The sequence below is a fragment of the Sparus aurata genome, chromosome 2, assembly GCF_900880675.1.
Source record: "Sparus aurata chromosome 2, fSpaAur1.1, whole genome shotgun sequence".
Taxonomy (NCBI): domain Eukaryota; kingdom Metazoa; phylum Chordata; class Actinopteri; order Spariformes; family Sparidae; genus Sparus; species Sparus aurata.
The window spans coordinates 26,743,038-26,764,675 of record NC_044188.1 but is presented as its reverse complement, the minus strand read 5'-3'; the positions used below and the strand labels follow the sequence as shown (position 1 = coordinate 26,764,675).

General features: G+C 41.0%; 1 protein-coding gene across 1 annotated transcript; it reads left to right on the top strand.

Annotated features, from left to right (window-relative positions):
• Positions 1-2,807: 2,807 nt before the first annotated feature.
• mpzl3 (myelin protein zero-like 3) lies at positions 2,808-17,287 on the top strand. The gene is made up of 6 exons (XM_030438273.1): positions 2,808-3,058; positions 6,516-6,682; positions 12,568-12,781; positions 14,439-14,595; positions 15,941-16,010; positions 16,251-17,287. Exons 1-6 carry the CDS (start codon positions 2,959-2,961, stop codon positions 16,329-16,331), a joined length of 789 nt encoding a protein of 262 aa, XP_030294133.1. The 5' UTR covers positions 2,808-2,958; the 3' UTR covers positions 16,332-17,287.
• The last annotated feature ends 4,351 nt before the right edge of the window (positions 17,288-21,638 follow it).

The following is a 21,638-nucleotide window of genomic DNA, read 5'->3' as shown; positions in this document are numbered from 1 at the left end:
AAACATGGGTTTGGCCCAAGAGGCGGCGGAAAGAGAAAACAAATCAGCTCACTGGTGTTTAACTACACGACTGAATGTCGCAGTGTGACTTATGGTGACGGAGTTTTCCACTTGTTCCCTCCACACTTATGGGCCGCCATATAGGCACTCAAACACTTCAGTTAATCTGTTCACCCTAAAGATGGAGTCAGCTTTATTTGCCTCGGTGGGTGTGTTGTGTAGAGTAGGGCCTCCTATAGCCAATGAGGCTCATAATTAATGCTGTCATACTTGCTTGTGACAGCCCCGAGACAGGTTTCTCTGTATGTGATACCTTTAAAACACACTGAGTGTATTGTAGTGCATCAGATACAACTTTTCATCAACCACTGAGTGAAGGGAGTGCACATGAACTGATGAATAGGCCAAAGGAGACTCACGTTTTTTTGGCTGAAGGATAATGGTTACATACACCGTCTGGCCCCAATACTTTAAACCACCTTTATTCGTCCCCTCCAGTGTTGACAACAGAAGAACAGGTCTCTTGTTGACCCGAGTCGCCAGAGAGCCAGCGAGTGGGGTGAGCCCTCATTGTGACCGAGAAGATTTCAGCTGAAACTGAGACCACGCTACTGTAACCGGACAGAGAGTCCCTGTATTCACACACAATACATAACACAATGTAATGGTGTGCATGTGAAGGTAGGTAAGAGGCGTAAGACTTTATCTTCCAAAAGAGGATGGGAACAGCTCCAGCGGATTATATAGTATAGTTAACATGATACAATGCTGTGGAACGCAGAGGTTGCGAATGCTCCCAGGTAAGTTAAGTCGTGTAACTCAGCATCTATTCAAGAGAGGAAGCAGTGTCCCTGCCCCCCCCAGTGTGGGAACTGTTACATAATATTGTTAACAGATACAATACAAACACTGTGCTTGTGAATGGAAGCAGGGAGGAGCAAGCCAGGGCCTGACTCTCTGTATCTTTACATCTACATCTTTATCCCATGCAAGAAAGGGCACCCGCAGTGATTGCAATGAACTGAACATAAGTACAGCCAGGCCGGAGCCACAAATACTGTGTATGCCTGTTGATGAAGAGTTTGCTGGATCCCGACAACAGGTAAACTAAGAAATATTGCCGTCAGAGGCATCATTTTATCCAAACGTCACCTTTTTTTTTTTTTTACCTGAATCTCACCGTCTCTGCCTTAATCTTTACAAGGTCTATAGCCAATTAGACGCTAGTTCTACAGTGAATCCCACAGACTCATTTCTATTTATTGTACGACAACATTACTTTTCATGTAGTCCAATGTTAGACAGCCTTTAGGCACGACTCCTTTTTCATTTTAATCAAGTAAGGGTGCAGTGTTTAACATGAGGAATAAGCACTTTCCCCCAAACTCATTAACTCTGCATCAGATTAGTTTTTGCTATGTAATCAACCTTTTTTCAGTTTACACAGTGGATTATTTGCTTACATTTTTTTTTTCCTCTAATGGCGCCATGCTGTTATGTATTCAACACTTAATAAAATATCCATCTGTAAGGGGTGTAATTCTGTCGAACGCTGAATCAGATCACGGCACACAGCTGATACATACACGGTGCATTTGAGGGACAAAGGCCCCGAGTAATAGAGGATGCTGCTCTCATTTGATATCCTCCGATGTGTCACGAAATGAAATGAGGTTACGAAACATGACTACAGCAACTCTGTTGTCAGAATGGAGGAAAACGCTCCTGGCGGAGCAGATGGTTGTAATGATGGGACTGACTATCCAACCCGAAGAAGGCATAAATAAACTTCAAAAAGACTCTGTATAAACATGGAGAGGAGAGATAAAGCATTACACCAGAGTGAAACTGAGCTAGAAAAAGGCTAGAAAAACAAATACCTTCTCCCATTAGAGATGATTACAACAGTGAAGACAAGAGATCGGGGACAGGGATAGTGGAGTAATGTGCCTAGAAATAGCAGGAGGGGTCCCACTAGAGCATCTATGGTTTTATACAGAGGCTGTCTGGGGAGATAAGGCCGGGACTGGCCCTCAGGCCTGCACACAGAGGGGTCATATGAGTGGATGGATGCGTGCAAAGAGAATGCATCGTGTTTTATAAAGCTCTTACTTTGGCAGCACACACCAGGCCAGTTTTAGAGATGTGTTTGGACAGGAGTGTCACACTCGTCCACTCACGCTCGTGATCTGAAAGTTAAACTACCGAGCGAATTAAGCCACTGACACAGCGAAATGCAATGTCTGAATTAATTTTGTTGCTTCATTGTGAAAAGATCTAGGCGTATTATTGTTATCATCATACCAAAAAATATAAAACCTCTGATGATTTCAACAACACTTACTGAGCTAGGATTACCTAAAATTACCTGTCGAACTCAACCTAGGCGTTGTACATTTCACACCCTGGCTCCTTTTAACATATTCACCAAATGGCCTACTCCTCATTAGTCATGTCACGGAGTCTGGGTGTGATCCTATTTGACAAATAGGTAGCCATACTTTTAGCTTATGGTCCTGTCAATTGAAAAAAAAAAACAAAACCCAAAACATTGTACTGTATTATTTTGAAATCTCTATACTGTATAGTAGTGGAATATTTAATATTATAATAATATTTAAGAAGTCAGAGTAAGCCTCACATGTACGGTTGAATTAGAAATACACTGTTCAGTCACTATTCACGTCATACTTGTATGATACTATAATGATATTTAGTTGTTGTTGTTTTTTTTAATCTTTGGTCGGAGTCTCTCAGTTCATTGAAACTTTTGAAGTGATGTTATTCGAGCCCCAGCGCTCCCACAGCTCCACTTCCTGATACACCTGTTTGTCAGGTAGGACAGTCAGCTCGCAGTCTGCTGGCGCAACGGAGAAACTGAGTCATGTCGAGATAGAATGGACGGAATTTTACAGAACCTTTGACGTGACTTTACATTTTTTCTCCCCCCCCGTCGTCATGCGAGTGAACCCGTTTTCACACGTTAAAATGCGTCGACCGCGCCAAAGGAATACGGCTCTGAACGTCGTGCTGCTGCTGTATTTGATCAGCTTTCTCGGTGAGTAAACAGGCCGGAGTCCTCTCTGTCTGTGTCCGCCTTCATGTGTGCTCCGGTGGGCTGGGTGCAGCGGCCGGGCTGCTTTTCGCTTATAATGTCGAAAAACGCTGGTTAAGTGCACTTTGAATTGTCTGTCGTGTTGACCCACTTTCCTAACTCAAGACAGGCCTAGTAGAAAGCTCTGTAAACACTCTGAACCGCCATGATAATGGCCATGTTTTATTTCTAGCTGTTTGACTTAAGAAGGACTTGCTAACATGACGCATTCAGTGTCGACTTACCATAACCAGTGGTGGAAGAAGTATTCAGATACTTTATCTAAGTAGAAGAGCTAACGCCACACATAGCCTAACACTCTGCTGCAAGTAAAAGGCCTGCATTTAAAAACCTCACTTAAGTAGAAGTATGCAAGTTGTTTGCTAAATGTATCACAGGTAAAAAGTAGTCATCATACAGAAAGGCTGGCCCTGTCAGTGTTTTGATGGGATGTTTTCGGTGTGGTATTGCTGTTGCATTTATGTGTGTGTGGATAAATTTCACACTTATTCCCTTAGTCTATCAGAGACATTCATGTTCAGAATCACTAATATTTTGAATGACTCATGGTTTTGCACTTGACAGGAAGGATATGAGAGATTCATCCGGAATGTAACCAAAGCTGTCAAGACAAATGCGGTGCAGAAAAAATGTACGCTTTCCTCTGTGATGTAGTGGAGTACAAGTATAAAGTTTCATATACTGTAAATAAGGTTCACATTATCATAAAGAAGCAGACTTCACCTCAGACACACTGATAGTATGTCCGTCAATTAAGGAGGGAATTTTGCCACTGAGGAACATCCCGTAATAGTGACAGGCCAGTGCGAAAAGCCAGGCACTGAGGGATTCTGACAACTGGTATGCAGTGAGTCGGGAGCACTGTCATTTTGCCAAGTACATTACAAACATGGCTGCGAACTCTGGGCACGTGTTTGCCTCCCTGTAATAGCACCCTCACCTGTTATTGAAGGCATACAAATGGGAGTTGCGTACAGGAATGGCCACAGTGTATTGCTGGTTTAGTCAGAACACAAGCAAAATGAAAATGATTGGGCAGATTTGTATCATTATATTTTCTGATAACACTTGTATTTTGTATCATATTTGTACCCCGAGTTCTTTCTACCACGGTAAACAAATGTTGGTAGTGCTTGTTATCAGGGCCACATCAGAACACCAGAGGTATCAGAATATGATATTGTCTTCCCTCTGACTTATAGTTTTTTTCTCGATTATACGTCCAGACATCTTGTAGGAACTAGGTGTCAACGTGACCACTGATGAGCTGCCAACTTTCCTATCCCACCTCTAATTACTACCATGTCTTCAAGTTCAAGAGCAGTTTGCCAGGCTCTTCTGCCTGATTTTCACTTTTATGAAGAGATAGCTTTGTTCATGTTGTCGACTCGCTCACCCCAGGGCCTTGGCAGATGAATCAGGCTGATCGCATGATATCTCTTCCAGTCTTTTAGTGTAAGATAAACTTTGTCCTGATTACAACTTCTTGTGGTCTCAAATGGAACCAGTGGTGTCAGTTTAAGATTGGATATACTGGGTTGTTTGAGCTAAAGACTCTTTGAGTTGTATTATTTTGCTTTGAAATATAGGAATGTTTAATTCATGCCCCAAAAAAAGCAACTTTGTGTAAATGTCACCAATCAGCTGCTGACATGCCAATGTAACCAGTTGTCCATGATGTGTTCAAGCTGACCCATGGGGACAGTGAAACATTATGATACGTTTTTGTTTTCAGCTCGTGGTTTGTCTGGATGGATGTCTGTGCCAGTCAGTCAACCAACCACTTTTCCAATCTAGTTCGAATTGAAATGTAAACAAAGGTACTCGATGTGTTTAGTTACAAAATCATGCAACCATAGTTAAGCTGAGAAAGTGCCATTGTCTCTGGGACTGCATGGTACATTTTTGTCTGACATAAACATAGACATGACCGCTGTCCCTCCGCCCTCCGGCCAGACGCGAGGGGATAAAACGTTGACACTGACCCCCCCTCTCTCCCGGGAGGAGAGTGCTACTCGCGGGTGCATGGTGCAGCGGCCAGGGTGAGACCGGCTGCGCTGGGAGTTTACTGTCTCCGAAAGAGCGGTGCGTCAGACATATGCTACCCACCTCTTCAGCTCCGATGGTGTTTCCGCGGCGCATCACCCTCCGACCCTCGAGCGAGGTTGCGGGCGAGACGCTTCCAGCTGCTTGAAGCGAGGGACCGTGGGTGGTCACTTGCCTGAATCGATTCAGAGGATTTTATGAATCGATCTTGAATTGGGAAAAAATATATTGCAATGCATTGATGAATCGATATTTTTACCCACCCCTATATACTTGCATCTTAAAAATCCGATCATAGTCTAACTAACCCAATAATTCGGTTTTCTCGAGTGTCATGTAAACGCACCGACTGTGACATTGGTCTCATTTTCTGAAACATATAAAAAGGGATGAAAAGCCATCTGTTTCTTTCCTGTCTTTCACAATTTCTCTTTAATTGCGATTGTACACACAAGAACATTCTATGCACCTTTTTCAATATGCTCAGTTTTCAGACATTTAGTTGGCGTGCCTGGTGCCCCACGATTGCTGGATCAGGCTATAATCAGGCTGATATTGTGTGTAGTCTGAATTCAGCATTATGTTTTCATATGTTCAACTAATGAACCTTGGCCTGAGTAACTGATACATGATACTGATATCAATGTATCTAATATTTGCACTCTGGTTGGGATAAATCCTGCCATAACAAGGTACGTTGAAAGAAAGGAGGAGGGATTTCATCTCTTTGTCTGTTCATTGGTTTAAGCCAGCTGTACTAACACGCTGGACTTCTACACCTCTGTAGAGCCATTATGGAAACCAACTGAACCCTCCATTTATTAATAATGACCGCTTATTAATGAATCAATGTCACTAAATATTTTAAGGTTCTCTCTCAAAAGAAGCTGTCGGTATTCAGCGCTTTTTCATGGCTACGGCTGAGAAAGCTCCCAAGTGTCATTTGTTGCAGACGCTGTAAGAATGAACAAAACATCAAAGGGAGGAAGGAACACTGCTTTACTGGCAGGTAAAGGCCTCTGTTAGACACATATGAAGCGAGAGATATACAACAAGAGAGGCTGGTAAGAATCTTGCACTAGAATGTCTCTCAGTTCAGTGAATACCAGAAGGAATTTGCTTTGCTGTTGCTTTCATGCCACCACAGTAGGGGCATGTCTGCAGATGCTATCTAGGTTTTTTTTTTTTTTTTCCCCAATACCTTTTTCTCACAGTAAGTGTGTAAAACGTCACTCACCATGTGTCCTCCTTTCTCTTTCTTTCCCCCTCCACCCCCTCTTCTCTTTCATCCCTGTCCTCTGTAACTCTGTCATCATCTTTTTTCTCCTCTTTTGTTCCCCAATTTCACCTCCAGCCCCTTCCCCAGTCTCCTCCATCAAAGTGAATACTCCAGCAGAGCTCCATGCATCTAAAGGGGAGGCTGTCACATTGTCCTGCACTTTCACTTCCACCAGTAGGCCCACCAGTAAGATGACTGTGGACTGGTCTTATAGGCCCCAGAGTGGAGGGCCACCACAGACAGTGAGTATACATTTGTCAATATAAGTGTGACACTGCTGCTGCAGCTGTAAAAATGAAGTATGTATGTATGAAGTTTAGTTTTCACTTTTCTTTACTTCTTGACTCTTCCAGTCTTTTAGTGTAAGATAAACTTTGTCCTGATTAAAGCTTCTTATGGTTTCAGATGGAACCAGTGGTGTTGGTTTACCCAGATATTTGAGCTGAAGGCTGTTCGAGTTGTATTATTTTGCTTTGAAATAGAGGAATGTTTAGTTTATGCCCCAAAAAAGCAAGTTTGTATAAATGTCACCAATGAGCTGCTGACATGCAAATGTAGCCAGTTTTCCATGATTTGCTCAAGCTGAACCAGGGAGACAGTGAAACATTATGATACCTTTTGTTTTCAGCTTGTGGTTTGTCTGGATGGATGTCTGTGCCAGTCAGTCAACCAACCACTTTGGTTGACTGACTGAAATATCTCAACAATAGTTGGATGGACTGCTGCAATATTTAACTACGGATATTGAAGGTCCTGAGAGGATAGATTCGAATTTGAATTGAGTTTGGTGACTTTTCCTGTAGTGCCACCAGTAGGTTAGAGTATACACTTATCCAATCAATAGGCTAAGAGCCATGCTTGAGATGGTACCGAGTGCTCACACTAGTCAAACAAACTGCAATTTGTTGGGTCAAACGTGCTTTGGCACGGTACGGATTGCCTAGTGCGAGTGCGCCCTTACTCATGTCATTACTGTCTACTTTAGATATGCAGCTTCTTCAAAAATCTTTGATACAGGACTCCCCGTGAACACCTGCGTTAGCTTTCTATATCTTTAAATGTCACTTTCATGTAATCTTTGCATTTGATACACTGGTCTAGGGATTTTGGATTGGAGTTAAATGGAAGTGTGTAGGCAGTGTTTGATAACTTTGACATTTTGTTGACTAAATGATTTGTTGAAATGAAAATGGAATCAACAGCATCCAAGGAAATGTTCACTCAGAAATGAAAAGTTGTTTCTTTGCTGGGTGGAAAGCCAGGGGAAGTTTTGAAGTCCCCAAAACATTTCTGTAGCTTACCAGCAAAACAGTGTTGCAACATTCTCTTTAACAGCTCAACTAGCTGGGGACTCTTTAAAAAACAAAACAAACAAACAGCTGAAATACAACATAAAATGGCTCCATACAGCTCGTGCTGTGTAATCCGAGTCTTCAGAAGCCCCATGAACCAAAACTGATTTAAATGATATTATAAGTATGGAACTTTCAGGTACCACTCAGGTATTTCCACTGAATTTTGAATAACATTTTAAGACCTCTCACAAACTGCGTCCATTGTGCAAACATGACTTGTTTGAATGTCTGGTAGCTTTATTTGCATTTTTGACCAGCTTGGCCACTCCTGATTTCTCAACTTGCATGTGCACTTGCACCCTGAAGCAAACTCAAGTCAGTTTTAAAGCAGATAGAGGGATATCTGATATGTACTAATACACTTGATTTATCAGCTTTGAGGCTTTACCCATTCACATTCTAGCCCAGCCTTTGTGTCTTTTAGAAACCTCCCTAGGAAACCCCCGACTGGTCAGCTACCGTAATACCTCACATGGGATGTGGTGCTTTCATGGTCTTGTTCGAAATGCTTTCGGATGTATCTATCTCAACCCATAACTGCACTCAGTCGTCTAACCCTACACACTCTGGGCTCAGTTTCAGTGACCAATCCACTAAGAATCCACCACATGATTTAAGCAGTTCCATTTGTACTTGAAGATACCCATCAAGTGTGGTTGTATGTAATTGCATTTGGACCATTGGAATCCATAGTGTGGTAGCTGCAACCCTATATGCCATCATTTCCTATAGGAGCACTCAGAGTTAAGTGGAGGCTAATGTTTTGTGGCTCCACCAATATGGAGTGCTGCTGGTTTAGTCATCAAGATGCAGCTGTCTGGTCTCAAAGTGTGCAGGGGGAGGAGGCAGAAAGTAGTTGATACTATAAAGAGGAGTGTGTGTCTGTCAGCAGATAGCGTGGCATTACATCACAAAGCCACACAGGTATTACAGTAGGTGTGTCACCTGCTACCAAAGAGAAAGCCACACCAGTGCTAGTACTTCTTTCGACCCAGCCCAATTAATCCATTCTCTTTATCACAGATGAATAATGTGTGGCAGATTCTTGATGCGGCCCGTAGATGGGAACCAAGTCTGGAAGTTTGTAATTTGTGTTTCAAAGTCTTCATTTACTTTCCATCCAATTTCATCAGCAGTTTTGGCTGCTTTATTGGCGCGCGTGTCCCCGGCCGTATATCACACTGGGAAAGACCATGAATAAGCATGTGAAAAGCTCCATCAGAAAATATAATTTTGCAGCCAAAGCTTTAGTGTCAGTCTGAATCACTGCAGTGCTTCAGTGGCTTGCATAATTACCTCAGTCCTGATGAGAATTAATTTCGCAGATTGGAGAAGAGAGTTCAATACGTTCAATCAAATATCAGTGGGAGCTGATGGTAATTGGAGGATTTGGCAATTGAATTCTGCTGAACAATGCTAAAAATAAATCTATTATGATGATCTAAAACTTCAGTTTTTACGTTTGTCAAGTCGGTGGAAGCTTTTGTCTAAATTATCAGACAGATTTATGGATACGGTGGACCAGTGGGGAAACGATCCAACTCTCTTGGCTGCGTTGCAGCTTCTCTTATGAGTTTGAAAAGATCACAGGGTTTAATTTTTGTTTCCAGACTGAGACAGACTCTTATGTGGTCAGTGACTTCAAGCTGCTCTCACGTAGGCTGAGCCCTGCCAAGTCCTGAAATGATCAGCCATGTGACAAATAATGGGGAGGTGGCTGGGTTTATATCTGCCAGGCCCACAGTCAGACTTCCAGGGAAATTCAGCTGATGGACTCACTGTTGTAAAACCATAAAACTGTATCAGTGTCGGTGATTGTTCAGGTGATTCTCTGTCTGCTTTGCTTTCCTTTTTGCTTCAGTTTATTGAGAGGCCAGTTATCCGTGTTGACATTGTTTCTGGTGTGTAAACCTTTAGGCAGTAAATATACTCACTTCACACAATGCGAACTGTTTGCATGATCTTGATTTAGGCTTACGACTGTTCTGATGCACATTTTAACACCTTAGATCCCTGAATATGCAACCACACATTTTACACATTCTCAGTAAGATGAAGGTTTATTATTGTTTTTCATATTTTCATATACAGTATATGACACCTCTTTATTTTATTTTTTTTACAGTGCATACAGAACATTTCACATTTTGGATGTTTATATAGTGTTAATCACAACTTATGTATATTTATACATTTTCTATTCAATTTATAGGGAACTTTACTGGCGAATTGGTGAAAAGAGGCACAAGTTTTGATTTTATTTTGGATCTTTATGAATAATTTTCAGAAATTGTAATGATTTATTATCTGAATTTTTTTGCCATGAGACTTGGGAAGCTTAAAGATAGGACGAAGAAGAACTGAGAAACTTTCACAGCAGTTTTTTGACACTGAACATTGCACTGACAGAGAGATTCACTCTTCTGTGTGTTTTTTTTAAATGTAACGGTAATTATTATGTGAATATGTCAGAGGAATTCATTTGAAAGCCGCGCATAGGCTCATTTTTAATTTTTTTTTTTTCAAAATAAGAATAATATCTCAAAGAGGCTAAGCTTCTCTGCTGACTTAGGTTGTTTAACGAAGCACTCTGTGGTTACTTAGACAAACATCAAGGGACCAATGACACGTCGTCGATGTTCTCTACTCACTAGAACGGCTGTGTGCCTTTTCCAAAACACATTTTGGTGTCACTGCCATGACCATTGCGGGCCGCTCTGTATTCTCCTGGCCTTGAAATTGTCTTTACTTGTCTGTATGGTATTTTACACCCAGACGTCCACTGAGTTGTCCCTCATTAAACCGTGCAGATGACAGAGGGCTCCCACGGTATAACACCACACGCACCTACACACATCGGTCTGTTGGTCATAAGTCAGTATTCTACTACAACAGACACGCACTTACCGGAGCTCATTACAGCCTCCTTTTTCCAACAAATTATTCATGTTTTTCTTGAACTGCAATATAAAGCAAACGCTGTTGTCTTATTTCTAATTATGATGTGACCCTTTCCTACCATTTTCTTTGTATTATTTGCTTTCACAATCATTTTGCTACAAATTGTTTGGATAAAAACCCCCATGTCGTCTGCCTGTGGCTGCAGATTTGTGTTCACATTGTGACATACTGCACCATCCGGACAACAATGTGATTTCCCGAAGAGCCAATTCTCTGTTTGTCGAGCTATTTTTGTTATGCGTCACGGCGATTGGTGAGCTGGTACAGGACAATGAGACCTTGGATAGGACTCGTAGTTATTTATTAAACACCATACACTATTATTTAGATTCACCTTCACATCTCCCTTTGTGCAGCTGCACACACATGAACCAGAGAGAAGGTGCGCCAGACAACGCTTTGCACTTGTACGTGATCTGGCGCGATTAAAATACGGCCCTTTTAGGTCTAATATGAAAGGAGCTGCACGAAGTGGCTGGATTTAAAAACAACCGTGCTGTTTTAAGAAGAAATCGATAACTCCCTTCTGCTGTGACTTGAGAGCTCAGATGAAGGCCATGCTCTGATCTTATCCGCCAAACCATCTAAAAGCCTCTTGATGTCTTCATGTTCCTTGTTCGTTTCAACCAGCTCAGCACACAGCGTAGTCCGGAAGAGCAATGCCCAGCTGCTCATAGTACGTGACTACTTACTAATGGTATTTATCTTTATCTTAATTTTGTGTTCTTTTCTGATATAGTTATGTTTTATCCTTTTGTAACCATTAATTTGGGTGTAGTTTAAAAAACACTTCACTCAGTGGTTTCCATTGAAAAATCCAGCTGGAACCGTCGGATTGTGTTGCAGTATGTTGGGCAGATTGCATATATGTAGAAATGAATTAAATAAAGTGTTCAGCTCTTTTCATTCTTAGCTTCTTGTAGCTTTCAGTAAATTAAGTTATAGAATATAGAAAGATAAGAGGGGGTCGGACAACATGCGGAGAGTGTCTATCTAGTAAGACCAATGGATAAAAGATGAATGCAAGTATATTCAGAATCAACCCTACTGAATCATTACTATTCTATCACATCTCTTGTCATTTCCCTATTTTTGTATGGATGTTTTTTTTTTTGGACCGCACTCTCTGATTACTGGTGAGTCATGAAACTTATTAAAACACAAGCTCTACACTCTTAGTTTTAAAAAATGTCCTGTAGTATCCTTCTCCACCCACACACGCAAAACACTTAACTCCGGATATTGCTTTGGAGAGGTCAGGGTCAGCTCTATGTGGGAGTGAAGAGGAGATGGAGTTTGTCACAAACTTATGTTAAACAAAAGTATAAAAAATCCAGCATTTGAGGGACCCGTGGTTACATTTTCTCTGTGTGAAAGACTTCCGAAGACACGTGAATTTCTTTGCCTTGAGCTCGATGAATTTTCATTTTTTATAAAACTGAACAGGCAGCCCTCCTCACTCTGCTGTCGGCAATATTGCCAAAAGAAAATGTCCCTCCACCATCTGTCCCACCACCTGTTGCTCCACATACTTTTCCCTTAGTCAGAAAAATTATAATTTACATTTAAGAGCGCTGATTCCTCATACTCTGACTAAGAGAACTGATCATGAGCTCTGGTGTAGTTGGGGGTTGTTCTCCTGGTGAGACTATAGAACATGTCTGAGACTGTTGAAAAGAAACGCACAATACTTCACCCTTTTCTTTTTTCTTCCCTGAATCTAACCTGTCATGCTGCGTTAGTCACTAGGGCCATGCGCTTTGTGCTTTATTTTACAAATAACACATTGTGTTTTTTGCGTCTTTCTCCAGTTTTTCCACTTCTCCTCACGGGCTTTCCCTCCGCTTGATGGTCAGTTTACTGGTCGTATCCAGTGGCAGGGAAGCCCAGCACGCGGGGACGCCTCCATCTCTCTGATCAACGCCACTCTGAACGATAATGGGACCTACATCTGCTCCGTCAGAAACCCTCCAGATGTCCACGGGTCCCCGACCTCACACACTGTACTCACTGTCACGCCAAAGGGTAAGAGTGCTCATGAACATAATATAACACACTGGGGCCTTGTACACTTTGACATCTTCAAACTGTTAGACTGTTAGGACCACAATCAGGTGCATTTATACCCATACATAATCATAATTATCCTATCAAATGTGTCCCTTTTAAACCCCTCCCCCTGTGCTTGCCCTGTTTTCACCTCAGGCGTTTGGATTTGGTTTTACTCACAATTAATTATACACTGTGTGTACACAGAGAGGGGCTGAGAAGAAGTTTTACATTTACCCTGCCAGCCACATATTTCAAAGATAGAAGCCTAATCCAAACATTATTCATGCGTAAGCCTGTCTTGTTAGCCGTATTGGCTCATACATATTAGCCTGCCTCTGCTGTCAGCAGACTGTGGATGGTAAGAGGCAGGGATGTTGCGGAGGGTACCTCATCACATCTAAGTAACCTACTTGTATCATATTAAAAATCATTGAAGTAATGTAACATAAATGATGACAGGGGTTCTTTAAAGCAATAGTTTGACATTTTGGGAAATGCACATACACATTTTCTGCAGCAGGTGAAGGAGAGGGAGGCCCGCTACTCTTTGTAGCTGCCATCTAAGTTTATGATCGTAGACTTTCTACAGCTTGTCACTGCGGCTCATTGTGTGGCCACAGAAACTATAATGATGGAAACAATAGAGGACTTGATTTACAGGTATCCCCTGTAGGACTGGGCTCTTTATCAGCAGGAAACAGACAGATCAGTGAAGAGAAATGATATTGGAGTGGCATCAGCTTCAAAGTCAGATGGTCCAGGACAATAAACAGCATTTATAATACTAGCTAGCAAACCCTTCTACTTTAATTGTGTTTTTATGGCTCATCATTACCTCTATATAAAGTATTACCACCCAAAATTGCACTCTGCTTCCACCGATTCAAAAATGCAGATGTTGTCAGGTCGCAGCTGCTCACTTTCTGAAATCGCTCTCACATGTGTGTGTTAAGTATGTAGCTGCAGCCAGCAGCTTGCTAGCTAAGCTTAGCAGAAAGACTGAAAAACAAGAAGAAATGGCTAGCTCCACACAACAGCATCTCTAAAGCAAACTTAACCAACATGTTATATCTGGTTTGTTTCCTGGCTGAGAGCAGCGGGCGATCAGTGGCTGCTCCAGGAAGTTACTGGTCGCAGCCAACAAAGAGTTTGGCACATAACACTATGAATAAGGGGTGAATGGTCGTTTTTACATCTCAGTTTTTGCACAGTTTAACAAACAAGATATGGCGTGTTACATAATGAGCCTTAGAGGTACCGTAAGGCAGATTTAGACACAGCCAGGCTAGCCATTTCCACCTCTTTCCACTGTTTATGGTATTTAAAGCCAACAGGTTGCTTGCTCTTGCTATATATTTAGCATCCATCCTTGAATTTAAGTAAAAAAATAATTACTTTCTGAATTAGTTTCATCCTGTTTTATTGGTTGTCATATTTTCACTACCACCCATTTGGTAAGACCTGATAATGGTAATTGTAGAACTGCTGTATGTGCTGTATGTGTTGTACGTGCTACATATGTACAATATATTTCAGTATTAATAATGCTTTTAAGTGAGCTTGGCACATCATGTGTGAACACAAACAGCTTGTTAATACGTGTCTAATGACCTCACATCCTCCTCCCCAGCGCCCAGCATTCGCTTCTCTGATGTTGCGGTCCTCCTTGCTTTCATCCTCATCCCCTCTGCTGTCATCACCCTCATTCTGATTGGACGGATGCTCTGTCCCAAGAAACAACGCAGCCAATCAAAGGCCTACAGATCGCCCATAGAGGTCACAGAGGGGTGAGTAGGCTTATTCAGCCAATCACGGCTGCTGGTCTCAGGGGGCGATGATTGCCATTGCAGGATTTGATGGTTGTGCTGTGAAAATGTGCTCGTGGGCTGCTAAGGTGATGCAGGTTATAGAAGAATTTTTAAGTTTGAGTTAAAGGTTTGATTTCAGTCGGTGTGCTTGTGGTATAAAGGTGCTGTGAATCAGTGGAGAGCCAAGCACTAAAGTCTGCAATTAGCTGTTCTCCAGGCTGCTTTATAGTGTTGCAGCGTTGCTCCCTGTGGTTTGAAGTCGCACAGGAACTGGCATTTGTTCTTTTGGCTGAAGTAATGCAGGCATATAAATGTTAAACAAGCCAGTGCTACTCTGTAATACATGTTTAACAGAGTCCATAAATTACATTGACAGGATCATGGAAACATTGAGAAGCAGCACAAGTTAATTATAGGCTCCTCTATGTTGACTTGATTATTCAAACAAGCTTATTTATCATATTCTCTGTCTGATCTGCAGCTTTAACTGCATCCCTTCATTGTTTTCTTTATCGTCTTAGAGCTCCAAACGCACTACGAGATAACCCCGTTTTTACCGTTTACTGTAGTATCGTCTGACAGCAGGCATCAGAACAGTCATTTTTCTGTAGCCTAGCAAGAATGTTTTGGGAAATATGCTCATTCACTGTCTTTGAATAATATGGAATCAATGTTCTCATCCATTTATTAGCAGACATGAAGCTGGAGCCTGCAGCCTTTCAGCCTAGCTTAGCATAAACACAGGTCAAGGAAAACTCATGCATATAACAACTCATAAAACAAAAAATATGAATAGGGGAGCTTCAGAGTGATATGAAGGCAGAGCTGCCCTTCTACAGAATACTAGCTAACTAGCTGCAGGCTCAAGCTTTATGCAGAGAAATATGAGAGTGGTTGAGGATGAAAGCTGTATTATTCTCACTGTCTTGTTGCTGCTGTTAAAAGAATAATAACAATATTGATAGTAATAATAATATAATAATAAAAAAAAGTGTTATTATTTCCTGGGTGTATGTTGTTTATGTATATAAGTAACTGTATATTCTTTTCTTTTTTTATATTGCATCCTCTTTCCTTCTAGATTTAATTATCTGTGAATATGTGCTATGTGTGAGTGGTGGGAAGTGCCTACAACTATAATGTTGTAGTGCAACCCTGTGTTGTACAAGGAAAAATAGTTTACCTTGAAAATAAAAATTGATGTCCCTACAATAGGGTCAAGGGTTAGGGTTAGGTTAATGTTACCGGCAGGCTTTTTAATGGCAAAATGTGTGTGATTATTGTCATTACCAACCATCATGTCTGTCCATTCTGCGTTCCTCAGCGAGGAGTACGGCATCCACCCACCAGGAGACAAAGTAAAGACGGCCACATGCTGTGACCTGTATCTGATGGTACAGTACAGAACGTTTCATTATATCACACTGTCTCCAAACCCATAAATAACTCAATGAGACGTGTCTGCCAGATCTGTTTCACCTTTCATTTTACATGCTTCCTATGTCTGACAACAGGACTTGAGGGTTTATAAAATATTGATTTTTTTCCAATGTAGTTGTTTGTGTCTGGGTCTGTGTGTGTGTGTGTGTGTGTCTGTGGCTTCATCTGACTGTCTGGTTTTCTGGTCTTTGCAGGACTCAGATGATGAAGAGGGGTATTACAACATAGAAAAGAGGCCTCCTGTGGATGAAGGCTATGCTGAGTCTCAGTGCTAGAGAACCCTGCTGGTTAGGAGATGTTACTGCAACATCTAGACCCACGGGTGCCTCACACGCGGTAAAATGATGCTGGATTCCTGTCTTCTTTGCCACAGTCACTGGTGATGTTTACGTTTTGTGTGGAAATCCTTGTATTCTTGACTTGAGACATCTGAGTTATGCATCTCCAGCATTATATTTACATCATGAACTCTGCCATTAATTAGATTTTCACTTTGTCTACAAAGAGGAGATCCAGTCTTGTAATACCAGGCTTAAATTGAGAGCTTGTAGTCTTGACAAGATATGATTTGTTTATTCTGATTTGTTTATTCTGTCTGTACAGGTAAGCAGCTGGTATCATTCATACCAACTGACGAGCACTATGTATATTTTTTATATCTTGATGATTTATACATGTTACTTTCTTTGTTTTGAAGGAGATAGATACGATTTGTCTAATTTATTACTTGTGTCAGAGCGACTTTACGATAAGGTGTCGATGTCTGCGTTGAGGTTTAGCGGAACATTTCTGTTTTATACTTCACATTTGGACAGAAAATAAATGGATTGATTTCAGATGTCACCTGTGGCCACCTGGTACTATTTATACAGTATATTTTCATTATTTAAATCATCTGGACATTACGTTAACAGGTCTTGATTTCAACACTGCTAGTAAATGTTTGTGTGTCGTCATACTCTTCAGTATATTCTGGGGACGTGTGAGTTTGATTCTGGTCTTCCATGTATGTGATTATCTCATGTAATATAATAAGATTGATTCTTGGTTTCGTTTGCACAACTTTGCTTTTTTAATTTAACTTTTTTGCAACTTTATTGCCTAACTAAGTAGTACAAGAGCGGATTCTTTTGGCTCTGTGAGGGGATGAACATGACATCTGAAAAAGAAGCTGCCAGCGAGTTCATACAAATATTTTGTTCATTAAACTGGTGAATCTTTGCTAGAAAAATGGAGACTATTTGTTTTTAAAGCTGAAAGCATACGGCAAACACTTTTTCCTCTGCGCTGTCTTTGTTTGGTCTGTTGCACTATTCATGAATGTTGTTGAATATTCCTTTTTAAAAACTCTAAGGACAGGCTGGAGTCTCCGAGCTTCACTCACAAATTGCGGCGGCATCTGTTTCATCCGCGCAGTCGCGGGACAAAAAGGCCTCATAAAAACCCGCCAACGAAACGCACACAAAACAATAAGTCCTCATTCTGTCTCATTTCTTTTCTATTTCTCATTCAGCCCATTCATGCCCTCTAGGTTTTAATAATTCACATGCTGCTATGGTGGAACAATTATCATTCCGGCTTCATCTGAACTACCATGGCAACAGCTTACTCATGTCAGGCAGAAAAATTAAAAATTGATTGAAGAGAAAAAGAATGCAGCTGAATGCCAGGACTCAAATTTTCTGGTCAAATGTTGATGGAGTGGGGGTTGTTTTGTAATTTTTTTTTTTTTCTTTTTACAGTTTCGGATTTTGTAATCCCCAAGCTGAGGGGATATGATATCATTATTACTGCTCAGTAGTGTCTGTAACGTTTGCAGATCCCACTGTAGATCTACTTAGAATGTATTTTTCTAAATGTTACAATAAGACCGAATTTTGGTGAAATATGTTTTATCAACCTAAATTCTACCATTGGGTTTAGCAGATGGGAGGATCCAGTCCTTCCCTTATTGAGGTGCGGTGCATTTGCCTTTTTTTAATTTTTTTTTTTTTATCCAAATGTATTTCAGCTTTCCAGTATTGTTACTGGAGTGGACAGGAAATGTTAAATTAAATCTTGACGGTGAAATAAAAAAACCTCTCTTAATCAGCAACATCCTGAGGAAGCCTGACTCACCCAACAATGGCTGAATCTCAAACCGGCTCCATGCCCGCCATGTATGAAATTCATGTCAGTGCACTCACAATTGATGCAAATGATACCCAGGTAAGAAGCACTATGTTAAGATTTTGTGCCCAAAAGTGTCTCACATACATTCAGTCCTTCAGTTTGAAAGATTGAAAAGGCGGTCGGTTGCCCACCTTGAGGTCGGGATCCATAAGGATCCATCTATCTAAGGGTGCCAGTTCATTAAAAAACATTTCTGAGTTTTATTTTTATTTAAACCTTTACATTTAATTGAGCAGAATACTTGCTGTAACGCCTGAGACAGAGAAAAGCCTCTCACTCGCTGGCTGAACTGTTTTCAACTCTGATTGTGTTAACCTGTGATTAGATCATTAGTCATATTATGTAGCCTTTGATTGATTTGGTTGATCTATATCTTGAGACTAAAAAGTTCCAAGATACGACAGCAGAAACTTGTGAACCTGACGGTGGAAATCAAGAAGGAACCAACCAGTACCATAAAAGCACACGGGAACAATCATGTGATCTCGTTAAGAGTTGTGGTCGTGCCAGCACATCTGCCCACTGTCTTTTTTTTTTTTTTTCCATCTTGTGCATATTGTCGCCTGTGAAAAATGGATCTCTCCATGAGTTCACCCTCCAAGGATACTGACAGAATGTAAGGGGTGAAAACCAGAACGTCAGCAAGTCGCTCTACTCTCTTGACACTGTAAATTGTGTCTTCATGGAAGAAAACCTGTGTGACATTGTGTGAGAGCGGCTGTGTCAGATGTGGGAGCCATGTCCCTGCTCAGAAGTGGACGCCTGGTCAACTCCTATTTATTTTTTTTTTACCTTTGATTTTCATCGTCTTGTCCTCCGCTGCCTCAGATAGGAGCAACAAAAGTGCTTTTAAAAGTTGCTCAAGGCTAAACTATAAAATGTTCAAAACGTTGTAGAATGGGAGAAACTTAATTGCTCAGGAGATTAATACTAAGTAAAATATATTAGGGTAATATATATATTGGGATATTAGTTATACAATGAATACAAATGTTTAGGAAGAAAAATACAAAGATACAGAAGCTGTACGGGTGGAATGGATCCATGAATATTTCATGAATGTCTCACTGTAAATGACTCAATTTATTGTTGTGTTCTTGGCCAAGTTAAGTATTTATTTATGATTTCATGCTGTGACTTCTGGGATGGAGTCAACTGAGAATGTATACTGCTCCAAAAAAGAGCATTGGCAAAGTTTTGTCCACAGCAACTGTTTTTGATCACTCTCCGCCGCCTTGAGTGCACGTTTTGATCAACATTATTGAACAGAATTGCAGCAGTAAATACTCAGATTCACGCTATTAAACCCTTTCCTCCCCAAGTGTTTGTTCTTTTACACTCAACATGAATAGATTTTTATTGTCATAGTTAACCAGCCAGGGATGCTGGTCTCAGCAACGCCACTGTGAAGCTTCATTTTGACATTTGGTCTAATCCAACTCCTGCTCATTGACTGTAACGCTTCCTCAATTCTACTCAATAAAATCTGCCCAACAGTGAATTATTTCCGCAGCTTCCGCTTCAATTATTTACTATCCATTTCCACATGTGTCAGTGCTGACACCCACATTGCCGAGCACGGGGAAACATAACCAGAATGCAGGTCACTGTGCAGGTAATAATAATGTTTACTGCAAAGAGGTCACTTGAGAAGATTGTTCCCTTAGTTATTTTCTATATGACCATCTCTGTAATCAAACACCACTTCACTGTCGGCTACTGGATGCCCGACAGAGCTGCCACTTATGAGCTTTACACTTTCAAAACAGGTGCTTACCATCTCTAATCTTAACAATTTGTGTTACATTTTAATACCTCTTCTAAAGAAATTTGATCTCTGCTCTAATGAGCTGGGGAATGGTGGGGAATCTTTTCGGTTAGAATCACGACAACGTGATCTGCGTTGAAGGTCTTTGATGCTCCTGCAATTATTCGCCCACCAAAAAGGTCTGAATCGCTAAAGATGACTTTGACGATCGCTCATTATTAAAACACGTCGAGGTTTCATTAGATCTGTAAAGGAATGTAGAAAACAAATCTACAGTGTGGTTTACACAACCTTTTGAGTTTTAAAAATAATGTATATTTTAAGCTTGATGCTGTAGGTGTGTGATATATTCCGTAGTTATCACAGATTACATTCATTTGTACGATGAGGATTTGGGCCACATGTGAATTTTGTTTTAGTTCTGACTTTAAAGTCAGAATTCTGAGAAAAAAGTCAGAATTCTGAGATTAAAGTCAGAATTCTGACTTTTTTCTCAGAATTCAGAGAATAAAGTCAGAAGTCTGCACATGTAAATTTTTTTTTAGTTCTGACTTTAATCTCAGAATTCTGACTTTAATCTCAGAATTCTGAGATTAAAGTCAGAATTCTGACTTTTTTCTCAGAATTCAGAATTCTGACTTTAAAGTCAAAAATAAAAAAAAATTTTACATGTGGCCCTAATCCTCTTCCGTACATTTGCACTGTCTGTCTGAGCCTCCTTTTAAACAATACTGGTGACGATCCTAAACGCCACAGTTGCAACGTCTTCATAAGGGCCAATAATCAATTGTAACGCATACGGTGTATGCGGCTTTCACCTTAGTGTTTCAAGATAAGTTGCAGTTGGTGGACTGTGTGTGAATCTCATTATCTTCCACAGATACAGTGACCTTTCACAGTGCAAATGAGGAGCTTCATCACAGTCGGGTCTGAAAGGACAGACCGCATTGTTGATGTACAATGCAACAGAATGCGCTCAGAGGTGCAGAAGGCAAGATTTTCATTTAGGATATATATTTCCAGCGCATAGTTGAGCTTCAAACAAATACGGAACAAAATGAGCAAAGTTTACTCCAGCGTATTGATGATATTACACAACGCCTGCGGTCTGCACCATGGCTCCGTTCTCCAGGCTTTTCCAATTTTTTCCCTTTTAATTACAAAATAAAGACAGCTAACACTGCTCAAGTAGACTGAGGAACAAATAACCTGGCGTTGGCCTGTGACGTGGCAAAATCGTGCGGGTTGAACCCTTATTGAGAAGTGATAACACATTGTGAACCGGGTGTCCAATTTTTGAGACTTGGTGTCTAATGAGGAAAATGACTTTGTAATCACAGTAAGTACAGCAGAGCGTTGTCAGAACATACCGCCTGACAGCTTCTCGATACGGTGTGACAAGACAGTGTGACTTTATTGATCTCTGCGGTCGCTACGGCAGCAGATTCAGCTGCTTAACGGAACAATCAAATAACTGGACACAGATTAGCATACTGAGACGTCAGGATTAGGAGCAGCTACCGGGTCAGTTTGCAGTCAACTGCCGGCCAGCCTGCTGCGGTTGCAGATGGATTGCTTTCAAAGAGCACGCAGCCCACACACTCTCTCTCTGTTTCTTCAGCTACCACCACCCCGGCCTCAG

Coding starts and splice junctions, on each gene's coding strand:
- mpzl3 (XM_030438273.1), top strand. CDS start 2,959: ATGCGAGTGAACCCGTTTTCACACGTTAAAATGCGTCGACCGCGCCAA. Junction 3,059..6,515: donor GTATTTGATCAGCTTTCTCG/GTGAGTAAACAG, acceptor TTTCACCTCCAG/CCCCTTCCCCAGTCTCCTCC. Junction 14,596..15,940: donor CCCATAGAGGTCACAGAGGG/GTGAGTAGGCTT, acceptor TGCGTTCCTCAG/CGAGGAGTACGGCATCCACC.